The 15409-nt window shown below is 41.7% G+C and overlaps 1 protein-coding gene across 1 annotated transcript; it reads right to left on the minus strand.

Annotated features, from left to right (window-relative positions):
- Window positions 1–894: 894 nt before the first annotated feature.
- PLA2G12A (phospholipase A2 group XIIA) lies at window positions 895–11135 on the minus strand. Its single transcript, XM_004380237.2, has 4 exons — window positions 10806–11135; window positions 5726–5802; window positions 4546–4711; window positions 895–1915 (listed from the first exon to the last, which is right to left on the minus strand). Exons 1-4 carry the CDS (start codon window positions 11017–11019, stop codon window positions 1797–1799), a joined length of 576 nt encoding a protein of 191 aa, XP_004380294.1. The 5' UTR covers window positions 11020–11135; the 3' UTR covers window positions 895–1796.
- Window positions 11136–15409: the final 4274 nt, after the last annotated feature.

The following is a 15409-nucleotide window of genomic DNA, read 5'->3' on the forward strand; positions in this document are numbered from 1 at the left end:
TAGCTGCTGAGTTTAAACTGCTGACCTTTCAGTTAGCAGCTGAGTGCTTAACCACTGTGCCACCAGGGCTCCTTACAGAAGTACTTATAGGTATATGTAAATACAAATATGTAGGTGCTGGCACATATATTCATTGAAGACACAAACATGGATACTCCTTAGACATAACCAAACACCTTCCAAGAGTGGTTTTCTGGGTTTGAAAGCTTAGGACCATAGCCTCATGGGACAACTCAGTCAACTGGCATAACACAGGTCACAAATCTCATGATCTGCATACTAGTGAACTGAGTAGCGTCTGGGGTCTTAAAAGCTTGTAAACGGCTACCTAAGACACAACTACTGGTCTCTATTTGCCAGGAGCAAAACAGAAAAGCTCAGAGAAGAAACAAGTCTACACCAGCCACGACCTCATCTACCCTGAGACCAGAAGAACTAGATGGTGCCCAGCTACCACCACTGACCATTCTGACCAGGGTCGTAATAGATGGTCCCAGGCAGAATGGGAGAAAAATGTGGAGAACTCAAATTCTTTTAAAAAAAAAAAAAAAAAGAGAAGAGGACTCCCTGAGACTATTGCCCTGAGACACTCCTTAAACCTAGAACTGAGCCTAGTCCCTGAGATCACCTTTTAGGGAAATAGCACACAAAATAAAGGATATTACCTGTAAGATCGGTGCTCTACTTAAAAACCATCTGTATAAGACCAAAAAGTCAACAATTACTCAAAAGCAAAGATGAGAAGATAGCAGGACAGGGAAACTAGAGTACTGGAAATGGAACAAGCAGAACACAAAGAGAATGGTGACGCATTGTGATAAATGTAATTAATGTCACCGAACAATTTGTGCAGAAATTGTCAAATGGGTTGCTGTGTAAACTTTCACCAAAAACAAAAGATTATTAAAAAAAAAAAAAAAAAAAGAACAAGTGCTAGGAAAAAAACACCACAGCATACCAGCATATAGTGTTCTGATATGTGTTATGTTCAACAACTTTTCATTTGTCTCATTAAATTCTTCTTTTATTCAATGTAGGCGAAGGTTATAGTAAAATATGACATTTGTCATGAATGGTTCATAAAATAGGAGTGGCTGTGCTTCTGAATCTTGTTCATGTCACTTTCTGTGCATAATATGTAATACCTACATGTTCTAGTTTTGTTCCCTAAGAGGTTACCAGCTGATGGTACCAATCATACAAGAGGAACAGACATGGAAATCTTGTCCATATAAATAGTCCTGCCATTAACAGATGCATCACTTATTCATATGCTAAACAGCTTATAAAGAAACAGCATATTATGTGCCATTAAAATAGAGAAAAAATAAAGTCAGATCCTTCCAGGCATAAATATATAAGTATTTAAATTTCACAGTAAACAAATATACTTCTAAGTGAGGATTTTCCCCTATTTCCAATTAAGATAATGTTGGACGTATCCTACAATCAACTTTTAATTCTGGCCTCCTTTTTTTGGCTGCAAAAACTGAGCTGCAGATGCTTTCTTTTAAACAATTCTCCCCTTAACACACACCTCTCTCACAGATGGGTCACTAAAGCAGCAACTCTCAGGAAGACACCTGAGAAGGAAGGCATGCCCTTCCTCCTATTCCCCTCTTACCACACCCTTTTGTTTTCGTTTGAGGTTATAATGTCAAAATATAAAGTCTTGTAAGGTCTGAAGATAATTAATCTACAAAATAAGGCAGTTTTGTGATGCGAAAACATTAGTTCTTTGCCGAAGGTTATGTTCTTCCATCTTCATCTGCTGTTACCAGCCCGTGGCATCTTCTTTAAAGATCAGTTTTTTCTTCATAGGGACACCAACATGCGCCTCTTTGGCTGTCTAGGTACGGTTTACAGCCTAAATGTATAACACTGTCAAACAAGAGCTCCACTGTTGTTTCACACGCTGCAAAGTAACAAAACACCGTTACTGCTGGGCAACTGCAGTGCATCTCTCTCTTCACATATATTACAAGCTGCAGCCCAGCCTCAAGCACATCTTTAGTGGGCTCTTGAAAGCATGCTAGATGAAAGTCATCCCAAACCCTTCCAACTAGTACCACGTGTGTACACAGACTTTAAATTTTAGTCTCTTTACCATGTATCTTACTTTTGTTTGCATTCAATTGCTCAACCTAATTTTTTGTACTAGACAAATGATAGCCTCTCTCAATAGCACTTATCAGTTAATCAGTGTTAACTTTCCTTTTATCTGAAAAATATAATCACTAGTAGAGATGCCAGATAACACTATTAAATTTGCATTTCAAGGAAAGATGTTGAAGGTGCAGAAGAACTGAAGGTTTAAAAAATAAAAAGAAAAATCATGGTCAATTGCTTCTCTAAGAACTGATCACATCATTTAAAATGCTCAAAGTAAATGCAACCCAGTCTCCTTCTTTGACCAATATTCAAATATGGCTGGTGGGAGGGAGGGTATAGGAATCAAAGGTGTTTTTATCCTGTTAGTTTATTTTTTTACTAGAATAAAAACAGTTAATGGATTTACTTTTTTTTATTCTAAGAAACCTATAACACCCAGGTAGGATTATCTTAACATGTTACACTTACAGAAATGTAAGTTGTCCAAATACCTCAGTTTCAACATGTTACAGAAGAAACTTCACTGATTTCATTAAAAATTCATAACATTTTCTAGACAATAGATAACTGGTAACTTTGGTGAAAGGTGAGACAGTACACAATACTGGGGAAGCCAGCACGACTTGTATAAGGCAAGGTTGTGGAGACCATGATCTTGGGGAACATCTAGCTCAATTGGCATAACACAGTTTATAAAGTAAATGTTCTATATTCTACTTTGGTGAGTAGCATCTGGGCTCTTAAAAGCCTGTGAGTGGCCATCTAAGATACTCCACTGGTCTCACCCCTTCAGGAGCAAGGGAGAATGAAAAAAACTAAAGAGACAAGGGAAAGATTAGTCCAAAGGACTATTGGACCACAAGGACCACAGCCTCCACCAGACTGAGTCCAGTACAACTAGATAGATGGTGCCTGGCTACGACCACTGACTGCTCTGACAGGGATCCTGGACGGAGATGGAGAAAGATATAGAACAAAATTCTAACTCACAAAAAAAGACGTCTTACTGGCCTGACAGAGACTAGAGAAACCCCAAGAGTATGGCCCCCTGACACCCTTTAGCTCAGTAATGAAGTCACTCCCGAGGTTCACCCTTCAGTCAGAGATTAAACAGGCCCATAAAACAAAACAAGACTAAAGGGCACACCAGCCCAGGGACAAGGAGTAGAAGGCAGGAGGGGACAGGAAAGCTGATAATAGGGAACCCAGGTTGAGAAGTGTGAGTGTTGACATGTTGTGGGGTTGGTAACCAATGTTGTAAAATAGTATGTATACTAACTGTTTAATGAGAAGCTAGTTTGTTCTGTAAACCTTCATCTAAAGTACAATTAAAAAAAAAAAAAATCGTAACATTTTCAAAGTTCTCCAAAAGACTGTGCCGTTAAGGAACACAACCAGCTCCAGAAGTGCAGAGGCTAGAACCATTAAGTATGAGAAAACAGAAAATACATCCATCTACACTTCAGCTGTACAACTAGTTTACCTTAGCCAAAAGCATGCAAGGGGATACAGAGGTTGTGAGTTAAAGCCTCACATGGAGAAGAGATATCTTTCATGACAGTTATTACTTAGGATTTCAGAATTAGATCTTTAATGTGAGACTAGGAAGAATATTGTAGTAGACAGAACATGAGTTTTAGAGTCAGACAGTCCTAGTCTGAAGGCTCAGTGTGTAAGCTGGGGCATTTTACTTCTTTCTTTACCTCAGTTTCCTTCCTTGAAAAATGGGGATATCACCACCCACCGCACTGGTAGCATGAAATGGAAACATGTATAAAGTATCTAGCACAGTAGTTTATGGTAAGTGCCTAAAAATGTTAGTTTCCTTTCCTGCCCCTTCCCGTTACCCTTCCTCTTCTGATTACAGCATATGGTACATTCCTTGGCTTGACAGGAAAGAAATGCTGTAACTACTAATATCTGAATAGCGATTTATATTTCCACAAACACTATTTCATTTTACCCTTATGACATCTCTGTCATGCGGGCATTATCATTCTCCCCATTTTATAAACGAGGACACCAAAGCTCATAGAGGCTAAGAATTCTATCCAAGCATACACAGAGACAAAGCTGAGATTCAGATCTTCTAGAACCCCCTATTTCAAACCAGTGTACTTTATTCTGTTCTTAGGTTCACTGGATTCAGGGCTTCAAACTTTAGGCGTGGAATAATTAAAGAGACACCAAAGGACACAAGGTGGATGAATTCTCTCTTTCTGCCTCACACACCCTCCCCACAAGGTTTCCTAACCCTTTTTGCTTCTGTGACTATAAACCATTTTAGATTACATGAATCACTGGCTCCTTACTTCAGAAATGTAAAGGGGCTGTGTGATAATAGATCACATACAGAGAATGGTTTCTACTGATAAATCCCATACTAAAACATAAAGCATTCAATAACACTTCAAGCACTGTAGTCATCCTTACCCTGAACGTGCTGAGCTAGTCCTAGTGTTTTCTGCACGTCTCGGCAGATCTTGGAGAGGCAAAACTGGAACTCCTCGTCACAGTCATTCTTGCTTTTGCCACAGGTCTCATAGCACCTGTCATGGCGGTTGCAGCACTTCGTCAGGGAAGGGATGCCGACGTTAAGCTGAAAGAGGCATTTGGGTGGATTATTGTCAATGAAACTCAAAACTTCTCTGTGAAATACTGTATTCAAAACGATTTAGAAACAAATGACAAGGACTGCTTTCTAGATAATTTTCAAAATCCATTTCTGTCTGCCAATATTTTCCATGTTATGAATCTCCCCATTACTCTCATTCATACTTAGCAGGTTACTCCTTTGTCAGCCATGCCTCACTCTCCCTGTTTTGAATTGTTAAAATATTCACAGCTATCTGCCGGTAACAAACACAACTTCCAACTCTTCAAAACGGTTTTAAAAACAGAAGCATAAGGTTAATGGCATGAAAATATTTTTCTAGGGGTTCGGCAAGTTAGGACTTCTGGGTATTTCAGTGTTTTGTGTTGTGTCCCCACATCCCCAAAATAAAACTTATTTTATGTGAAATGTCACTGAGAGCTTTTGAGCTTGTACAACTCAAATTTTGTTTTGTTTTTAATATTTAAGTGTTTATCTATTCCCCAGTGATACCGTTACTTCAGATCTACAGCTTACCTTTAGTTGTTTTAAATAACTTCATACATAAAGCCCTGTGGCTAGGAATGATTCTCATAAAACACTTTCTCTGTAACACTTGGCTCAGATCCAGCCTCAGGTACAACACACAGCTATCCCACTTAGCCTAGTTTTGATATAGAAAATATTATGTTTTATCTATACCTTTTCTTCCCTAAGAAGTATCATTTCTGTACTCTAAATTAAACTTTTAAGCCACGTTTGTGACATTAGAAAATATAATTTAAATGGTATTAACATCCATAAGATTAAAAGATAAAATATTTATTTTTCTCCACTTAGTTTTGTTAGGAGTTATTAAATATATAGTTACCTTTAGCCACAAAAGAACGTAATAAGCCTGATCACTATGACAACAAGCAAAATTATTTATGACCCTGAGAACACAATGATAGTCTGCATTTTCAAAGTACTATATAGGCTCCTGGTCATAAAGCTTATCAAATAAAAAACAATATTTACATGAACACCAAACAGCGGAGAGCCACATCCATTCGGTGGGGAGGGTTTATAACCATAACGTGGGTAAGGCTTAGATCCTGTAAAACAAAGACAAGATCCATAATTTTCAAATAGAAATAAAATGCATACTCAAAACAGTTCTAAAATGTGCTATACTAGCCTTGGAAATAACCAGTATTTACTTGGATGGTGATTTAAGTGAATATGTATCTTTATTCTAATATGCATTAAGAATATTAATTTTGTCTACCTAATTATTTTTATCTTTCCTGTGATGAACAGTGTAGAATATATACAAATGTATACCTATACTTTAAGCGCTCTGCCGCTAACCAAAAGGTTGGTTGTCAGAACCCACCAGCCGCTCCATGGGAGAAAGATGTGGCAGTCTGCTTCTGTAAAGATATACAGCCTTGAAAACCCTATGGGGCAGTTCTACTCTGCCCTACAGGGTCACTATGAGTTGTAATCGACTCCTCAGCAATGAGTTTATACCTATATTATAATATGCACATAAATGGCAGTTCCTAAAATGTAATTTTTATTTGAAAGCCTATGCCATACAAGACAGAAAAGCTTATGTCAGACTTCTGGAGGTATGAGAGGTTACATGCCAGACTGGGTCCATATGTATGAAGGGTAAATGCACCCTGTTTTCCTGCATCCTAACACTTTTATTTTTCTGGTTAAAACCTACAGCGCGAGGTCTGTATCTTCCCAACCTTCAGCACATGCACCATTAAACACAAACCTCAATAACCACTAACAAGTTTACTGAACTGGAGCCTAAAGCTAAGGAAGACAAGGTCATTCGATGATCATTTAATCACCTTAATACCATTACAAGACATTACAGGACCACACATTCTGCCCCCACTCCAACTAGCCATTTCACAAATACACTCCTTTGCCAGCTAAAGGAAAAGGTCAGCAAGAGAGATGGCCTTGTGGACCCTGTTGTTCTGTCTACACTCTTACTCACTAATAGCCCAGAGAATGAATTTCACCACCCGTGGTTCAGAAACCAGGAGAAAGGTGACATTACCATAAAAATCTTAAGTGTTGGAGAGTACTTCAGAAATATCTCGCCTCCTCTAATACAGAAGTCACTTTGACATCCCAGTCAACTACTTTCTCTTTCAGTACTTCCTGGGATCTGGAGCTCCCTACATCAACAGCCTATTCCACTGCGAAACAGCACTAACTGTTCTTTCTTCTGCCTTCTAACAAATTCTATCCATAAGCAATCTTCTGCTTACAGATTAAAAATGAAATATCCCCAGTCATTTCAACCATACCATATGGCATAGTTTCATAGTCATTAGCCCAACCCTTTGGGCAGACTACTCAACCAGCTGTGACTTCACCTAAATGAAGTTTTATTTAGCCTACAGTTCTCACACGAATATTATGAGAAAGTGGACATTTTAGCTATAGTTTCTCTTTGTCCTACCAAACTAGAAACCTCTTCATAGAAAGGGAGTAAGGCTAGATCAACATTATATTCTTGGGGAACCCATTCTGGCTCACAAGGCTTCGTCACAAAGCTCGCTTTTATCTAGGGTTATAACAATCTATGGTTTAAATTGTTTAGAAACTTATCTAGAGACAGACATTAAGCAATGGGTCCAAACGTTAATCTGGAGAAATGATAACGGGCCTAGAGTTTTGAAAAATATGTGGGTTTTTAATTTCCTCTTCTCAAGAGTCTTTTTACATTAGGAAGATATTTCACTCAATGTTGCATAGCAGTCCTTCTATTTTTCCTTCCCTTTGTGTTTCATCTAAATCCATAGGCTTTTCTTAGATTTCCAGTCTAAAAAAATACTCCCTGCCATAAACTGAAATGGGGAAGACCATGGAAAGAACAGATTCCAGGTTGGTAGGAAAAATAACAGCATGTTTGTATGCTTTTAGGACTGATTTAGTACAGAATAAAAACGCTGATGAAGGAGAGAGGGAAAAGAATTATTGGAGTCATACCCTGGGGTAAGAGGGATGCATTCTAGTGCATAAATAGAGGCTGGCTAGGAGTGGAGATAGCATGTCCCTGTTCATAGGAAAGGTAGAGGATGTGGACAGAGACGCTGCTGGTTCAAGTTCTCTTCTGATTCCCTCAGTGAAGTAGGAATCAAGATCATCAGCCGAGAGAGAAGATGGGAATGGGGATGTTGGACTGGTAACATTTAGGCATAAATTTAAGAAGCAGTGAAAATTTTCTTAACACTTTTCAGCATACAAGATACAGCTCATTTTTAACCTTCATAAACATAAAACTAGAAATTATTTTGAGTTACAGAGAGCAGAAGGCATCATATTTTTACATGATACAGGTTCCTGTTAAGTTCATCTATACATACAATCTGGTTTTACCATTAAAGTCATTGAATTCCATAGTATTTAAGCTGCCAGCATTAACTTAACTAGACCCAGGCCTTGGCTCCCCCACTGGTCTGTCACTTTGTTGTAATGTGATAGCTTGCATGTTGCTGTGATGCTGGAAGGTACGCTACCAGTATTTCAAACACCAGCAGGGTCACCCATGGTGGAGAGGTTTCAGCAGGGCTTCTAGACTAAGACCACTAGCAAGAAGGACCTGGTGATCTACTTCTGGAAAAACTAGCCGGTGAAAACCTTATGGATAGTAGCGGAACACTGTTTGATACACTAGCGGAAGATGAGCCCCTCAGGTAGGAAGGCACTCAAAATACGACTGGGAAGAGCTGCCTCCCAAAAGTAGAGGTGACCTTAATAATGTGGATGGAGTACCGCTTTCAGGAGCTTCACTTGCTGCTGTGGTACAACTCAAAATGAGAAGAAACAGCTGCAAACATCCATTAGTAATTGGAACGTGGAATGTACAAAGTATGAATCTAGGAAAATTGGAAGTTGTCAAAAATGAAATGGATTGCATAAAAATTGATATCCTGGGCATAAAAATTGATATCCTAGGCATTAATGAGTTGAAATGGACTGGTATTGGCCATTTAGAATCGGACAATCATATGGTCTACTACGCTGGTGATGACAAATTGAAGAGGAATGGCATTGCATTCACTGCCAAAAAGAACATTTCAAGATCCATCCTGAAGTACAACACTGTCAGTGACAGGATAATATCCATATACCTAGAAGGAAGACCAATTAATACAACTATTATTCAAATGACTACAGCAACCACTAATGTCAAAGATGAAGAAACTGAAGATTATTACCAACTTCTGCAGTCTGAAATTGATCAAACATGCAATCAAGATGCATTGATTATTACTGGTGATTGGAATGCGAAAGTTGGAAACAAAAAAGAAGGATCAGAACTTGGAAAATATGGCCTTGGTGATATAAATGATGTGGGAGACTGCATGATAGAATTTTGCAGGATCAATGACCTATTTGTTGGTAATACCTTTTCTCAACAACATAAACAGTGACTATACACATGGACCTCGCCAGATGGAATATACAGGAATCAAATCAACTACATCTGTGTAAAGAGAATATGGAAAAGCTCCATATCATCAGTCAGAACAAGGCCAGGGGCCGACTGCGAAACAGACCATCAATTGCTCATATGCAAGTTCAAGCTGAAGCTGAAGAAAATTAAAACAAGCCCACGAGAGCCAAAACACGACCTTGAGTATATCTCACCTGAATTTAGAGACCACTTCAAAAACAGACTTGACACTTTGAACACTAATGACTGCAGACCAGACGAGTTGCAGGATGACATCAAGGACATCACACATGAACAAAGCAAAAGGTCATTAAAAAGACAGAAAAGAGAAAAATAGATGTTAGAAGGGACTCTGAAAGCTGCTCTTGAACTTAGAATAGCTAAAGCAAAAGGAAAAAATGATGAAGTAAAAGAGCTGAACAGAAGATTTCAAAGAGTGGCTCGATAAGCCACAGTATTATAATGAAATGTGCAAAGACGTGGAGTTAGAAAACCAAATGGGAAGAACATTTTCAGCATTTCTCAAGCTGAAAAAACTGAAGAAAAAAATCTAAGCCTCGATTCGCAACACTGAAGGCTTCTATTGGCAAAGTGTTGAACAACACTTGTTGGTTTGGCTGTACGTTTGTTAAAGTAGCGGGTCAGCAAAAAACAGGAAGGCCCTCAATGAGATGGAGTGACACAGTGGCTCCAACAACGGGCTCAAACACAGCAATGATTGTGAGGAAGGCGCAGGACGGGGCAGTGTTTCATTTTGTTGTACACAGGGTTGCTATGAGTCGGACCTGACTTGGCAGCACCTAACAACAGCAACAAATCCTGGCTAATGTTATTGGAAACATAATCTCCCAAATGCTACTTTACCATTTTGAATTTCCAAAGAGAAGCCCAAGTACTTGATCTGAACTATTAAAACATTTAAGCATTCATGAAATTAAGTGCTTCAACAAAATGATCTTTCCGAAATACTGTTATTACCTACACTGTCACCAAACAAGGTCTCAGATTCAAACAGGATTAATGTTTAAAAAGTGTGAAAACTATTAACCAACAAAGAGAAAGGGTCCTTGATACCAAAGGGAAGAAAACTCCTGTCAAATCTGATAAACTATTTTCTAGAAAAGTTATAACTTTCTCAGCAATTGAGTACACCAAAAGTCTGTATGAAGGTCTCAATTTATATTACGTAATTCTGCAGAAAAAACATTTAAAACCAATTTTCTCGAGAAAGTTAAAATGGCCAGACTTTAAAATCCAGGTTTGCTTTTTGCACGTTCAGTTGACTAATTTATAGATACTAAGACAGAGAGCTACAATCACAGCTAGTCCCATTCCATGACCAGAATTGCTGCTCATCACGTTCTTAGGCAACTTGATGCAACTGCAAAGGAAAAACAGTGAATGGAGAGTACACACTAAGGCAACTTTCCACATTCTAACAACGGTGTGAACTTGCAACCAAACTGCTCAATCACAAGAACGGAAAGATTCTACCAATGGTTAAGTTTTTCCACTGCCAAAGGCCAGCGTCAAGGTCTGCCTCGCATCTGTCGCTCTCACGTTTCCACCTCAGTCACCCCAGTACCCCTGAAAGCACGGGCTTCGCTGGCCCTGGGTTCCTCTCACCGTCACTGCACTTATATTGGCAGAGCCCGTCCTCGCCACCCAGGAGGTCCAAGGCGGCGTTCAGGTACGTGTCTATCTTGTGAACGCCATTCCGGATGGTCTTAAGGGTGGCCCTCCAGTCGGTGGTCTGGGCCTGCTCCTGGCACCTGAGAGCGGAGGCTAGGAGGAGGCCCAGGAGGGCGAGCGCGGTCCGCGGCCGCAGGAGCGGAGCCATCCACTCAGCGCCGGGCCTCGCCGGGCCCCACGGAGACCCCTGAGCGCCCTAGGCAGCGGCGCCGGCCGGGGGCTAGGCGGCCAAGACCGACTCCATGCCCACGCCTCCTCCCTGGCTGGCCGGGCCGCCTTCGCCGCCTTCACAGCGCTCCCGGGAGGAGGCGGTGCCGTCGCAGAGGCGCGCGCTCGGGCACGCCCGCTCACCTGGGCCGGCGGCCGGCCGAACGCGCCTGCGCAGGAGCGCGGCGCGTCAGAGGCGTGCGGAGGGGCCAGAGGGCGTGTTCGCGGCGGCGTCCTCCACAGCCACGTGGTCGTTGCGGTGCTTAGCCCTCGGCCCCAGCGTTAGAGTTACCGCGGGAACTTTAAAAATACCAATGCCCGGGCCTCATCCCCAGAGAATCTGATTAAGTTGGCCTGGGGTGGCACTGGACATCAGTAGTTTTAGAAAGCTTCCCGATAGTTGTACCGCGCAGCCAAGCAAGGTGGAGAACTTCTGTGACTTAATCTGCGCAGTCCTGGTTCAGCCCCTCTAGCTCAAGGGACAAGATTCCGGATGTGGAACAACCTCAGAGACCTGAGCTCCGGTAGCCCTTGCAGAGAGCAATGCGAGGTGTCCGGCGGCGTTATGCGGTAGACCTGACCTTCCTTGGCCGAGCACGTCTTCAACTCTCGGTCCTACCACCTGCTGTGACCGCAGGGGAAAGAGCTGGAGCCCGTAGATGTCACCCCATGGCAGTGGTGGGATGCTTGACTTTGCTTACGTTGAGCTAGATGCTTGCTGCTTTGGACTTTCTGGAAGAAGAAAATGGTTTGACAGTAAAAAACACAAGTTTTCTTCTCTGATAAGGAAGAAGCGGTACTCTGCATTTGAATGCAGTAAAAAAAAAATCTTAAGGAAATCATTGTTTCCTACTCAAGGTGTTTTGTAACTTGATAGCTCCAATGATGCTTCTCTGTATTTTTTCCCAGTGGTGTGCAGGATCCTTAAATAACAGTTGCAGTAATTTTTACCAGAGCTTTAAATATCGGTTATCTTTGTATATCCTAGCAGGTTTGACGAATTTTATCCAGTAGGATCCAGGCAGTGTTGCAAGTGTTGGGACTAAGTGTGCCCTTCCTGTAATAAGAATTATCAATGAATACTAGTTTGTCTTTTCGTGTGTGTTAACAAGCGTCATGAGTTTATTATAATAAATGTGCACTACAGAGTTCATAAGAATTACAGGCCTTGTTATTGAGAGCAGCTCTGGGCCAGGCACTTCACTGCGCATGATCTCTCACAGTTGGAACGCCACTTTTAGGGATGCAGCCTTTGGGTGAATTAGAGACAGAAGTCTCTCTCCGTCGGATTGCTGTAGTCCCAACTCCAGGCTCAGTTAGCAGAGAGCCAGCTGGCCTGTAGTCTGCGCTCAGACCCTCAGCCAGGCTGTGCTGTGAAGGACCTGTACCTTACTATTTCATTTCACAATGAGGAATCAAGGTACAGAGAAGTCAAGTGACAGTCTTCGGTCAAACCTTTCAGTACACTCGGAAAAGGGAATGTAGAATCATTTTCTGAGCTTTCCAGAGAATTGGTTTTCTCATCTCTAAAATACAGATGGATTAGATTACTTATGAGGTCCCACCCAGCTCCACCACCAGATCCTTAAATAAGGCTTCGTTTCTCCAAGAAAACTCCCTGGTCCAGGAATCCTGTAACCGAAACCAAACCCACTGCTGTCAAGTCGATTCTGACTCATAGCGACCCTGTAAGACAAGGCATAACTGCTCCATGGGATTTCCAAGGCTGTAGTCTTTACAGAAAGGAGCCCAGTAGCACAGTGGTTAAGCGCTCGGCTGCTAACTGAAAGGTCAACAGTTTGAACCCACCAGCCGCTCCGTGGGAGAAAGATGTGGAAGTCTGCTTCTGTAAAGGTTACAGCCTTGGAAACCCTATGGGGCAGTTCTACTCTGTCCTACAGGGTTGCTATGAGTCGGAATCGACTTGACGCCAATGGGTTTGGTTTTTGGGTTTGGTAATCTTTGCAGAAGCAGACTGCTACATCTTTCTCCCCTGGAGTGGCTAATGCGTTGAACCGCCGACCTTTCGGCTAGCAGCCAAGTGCTTAACCACTGCACCACCAGGACTCCTTGGTCCAGGAATAAGTCTTCCAAAATAAAGGACAGACTACCGCTAGGTAACCTGGTCCCGGAGTCCCTGGTGGTGCAGTTAATGCACTAACCAAAAGGTTGGAGGTTCGAGTCCACCCAGAGACGTCTTAAAAGGTAGACTTGTCAATCTACTTCTGAAAAATCAGCCATTGAAAACCCTATGGGGCACAGTTCTACTCTGACACACATGCGGGTCACCAGGAGTCAGGATCCACTCCACGGCAACTGGTTTAGGTTTTTTTTTTACACTTGGTTCCAGCCTCAGTTAAGTTAGGTCCAAAGCCTTTCTCTTTTTTCTTTTCTGTATACACTGACTCCTAGGTGATCTCATCTAACTCCTTACACCTTAGTTACAGCCTCTGCTCTGAGGATTCGTATTTATTTTTCCGGGTCTCATGTCTCCTTAGGGATTAAATTCTCCAATGCCAGTTCCTGTCTTCTCTTCTCTCAAGCAAATCTTGTTTGCTGTGTTCGCTTTGCAAATCACTACCTCCTTTCAGGAAAACAGCATTCTAAATTTTATGTTCTGCATTCTCTTCATAATCAGTAGGTATTTGCTCTTCTGCTGCAGTAACTCCAAGATTTACTTTTTTCTTTTAACTCTTGCTGTCAAATACCAAGACTAGACATTGACCACAGGACCAGCTGCACAATTTGAGGGACCCAGTACCAAAAAAAAAAAAAAAAAATGCAGGACCCCTTGTTCAAAAATTTTAAGAATTTTGAGAAGTTGACAGCAAAGCATTAAACAAAGTGCAGGACCGTTCTGAGTGTGGGGCCTTGCACAACTGCACAGGTTTCATGCCCTGATTGACCATATCATGTAGCTTCTAGATTATCACTTCCATCTTTTCTTCTCAAAAATTAGCACAAAATGTTTGAAAGAGCCTTCTTTACAGGGTACTTTTCATCTAATCAGCAAAATCTGTGCTTATCCCTCTTTATTACTGTGGCAGACATAGTTGGTTGCAATCCCACAGCTGTCTTTCAGGTCTTTCCTGCCAGAGAATGGCATTTTTTTTCCCATTGCCACTGAGCCAATTCCAGCTCCACAGAGTTTTCAAGGAGCGGCTGGTGGATTCTAACTGCCAACCTTTTAGTTAGCAGCTGACCTCTTAACCACTGCACCACCAGGGCTCCAGAGAATGGCTAGTCTGTCCATATATACTTTGGCCCAGTGTCTCTCCACCACACCAGGGGAAAAATTTTGATTGGCTTAGACCAATCATAGTAATTACATTTCTCTTTCCTATCATTGGTTTGGGAATAGGCATGTGATGCCATTTGGGCTGATGAGATGAGAAGTCTGCATAGGGGCTTCCAGAAACATTTTCCTCCCTCTTAAAAACAGATAGGAGGCAGGGGTCTGCTTTCTTCACTTTCCTGCCTCTAGGTATTGTTGAGTGATGATGGGAAATTGGAGTTGCTGCAGCCATCTTGTAGCCATAAGAGGGCAAGCCTGTAGATAAAAGCCAATAAGCTGAGGATGACAGAGCAGAAAGAGGGAAAGAATGTGGGTTCTTGATGACTTAATGGGGCTGCAAAGGCCAACTCTCCTGCATCTTGTTATATGAAAGGATTCATTTTCTATACTGTTTAAGCCCGTTCATTGTTTCATTCACTAATTATATATTTAGCACCTACTAGCTGCCAAGCACTGTTCTTGGGAATCTAAATACAGCAGAGAACAAAATGAAACAAAAGGAAAACCACTACTCTCTACGAACCTAACTCCTGGTGGGAAGATAATAAACAAATAATATGACACATAGACGTAAGTGTTACAGAGACAGCTGAAGTAGGGAATGGAGGTTAGGGAGTGTTGTGTTCCTGTAGTTGTGAACATGGGGTTCCTATTTTATGTGGAGTGGTGATGGAGTGAGCCGTGGAGATTTCTGGGAAACGAATATTCTAGGCAGGCTGAGGGATGAACAAGTACAAAGGCCCTGAGGAGAGAAGGCCATATTCAGGGAACTGCAAGACAGAATTTGATTTGAGTGGTGTGATGGAGTGAGAGTGAGGTCATAGAGGGTGGAGGTGAGGGGATATGGTGGTGTCAGGCTTTCATTCTGAGGGAGCTGAGAAGCCACCAGAGGATTCTGGGTAGAGAAATGACATGATTTACTGCTCTTGCTGCTGTGCTGAGAATAGACTGTAGGTTGACAGGAGGTGAAGCCAATCAGCAAATAAGGAAGCTATTGCTATAAACCAGATAAGATATGATTACGGGGTTGGCCCAG

Source organism: Trichechus manatus, unplaced genomic scaffold (genome assembly GCF_000243295.1).
Source record: "Trichechus manatus latirostris isolate Lorelei unplaced genomic scaffold, TriManLat1.0 scaffold00071, whole genome shotgun sequence".
NCBI classification, from domain to species: Eukaryota; Metazoa; Chordata; class Mammalia; order Sirenia; family Trichechidae; genus Trichechus; species Trichechus manatus.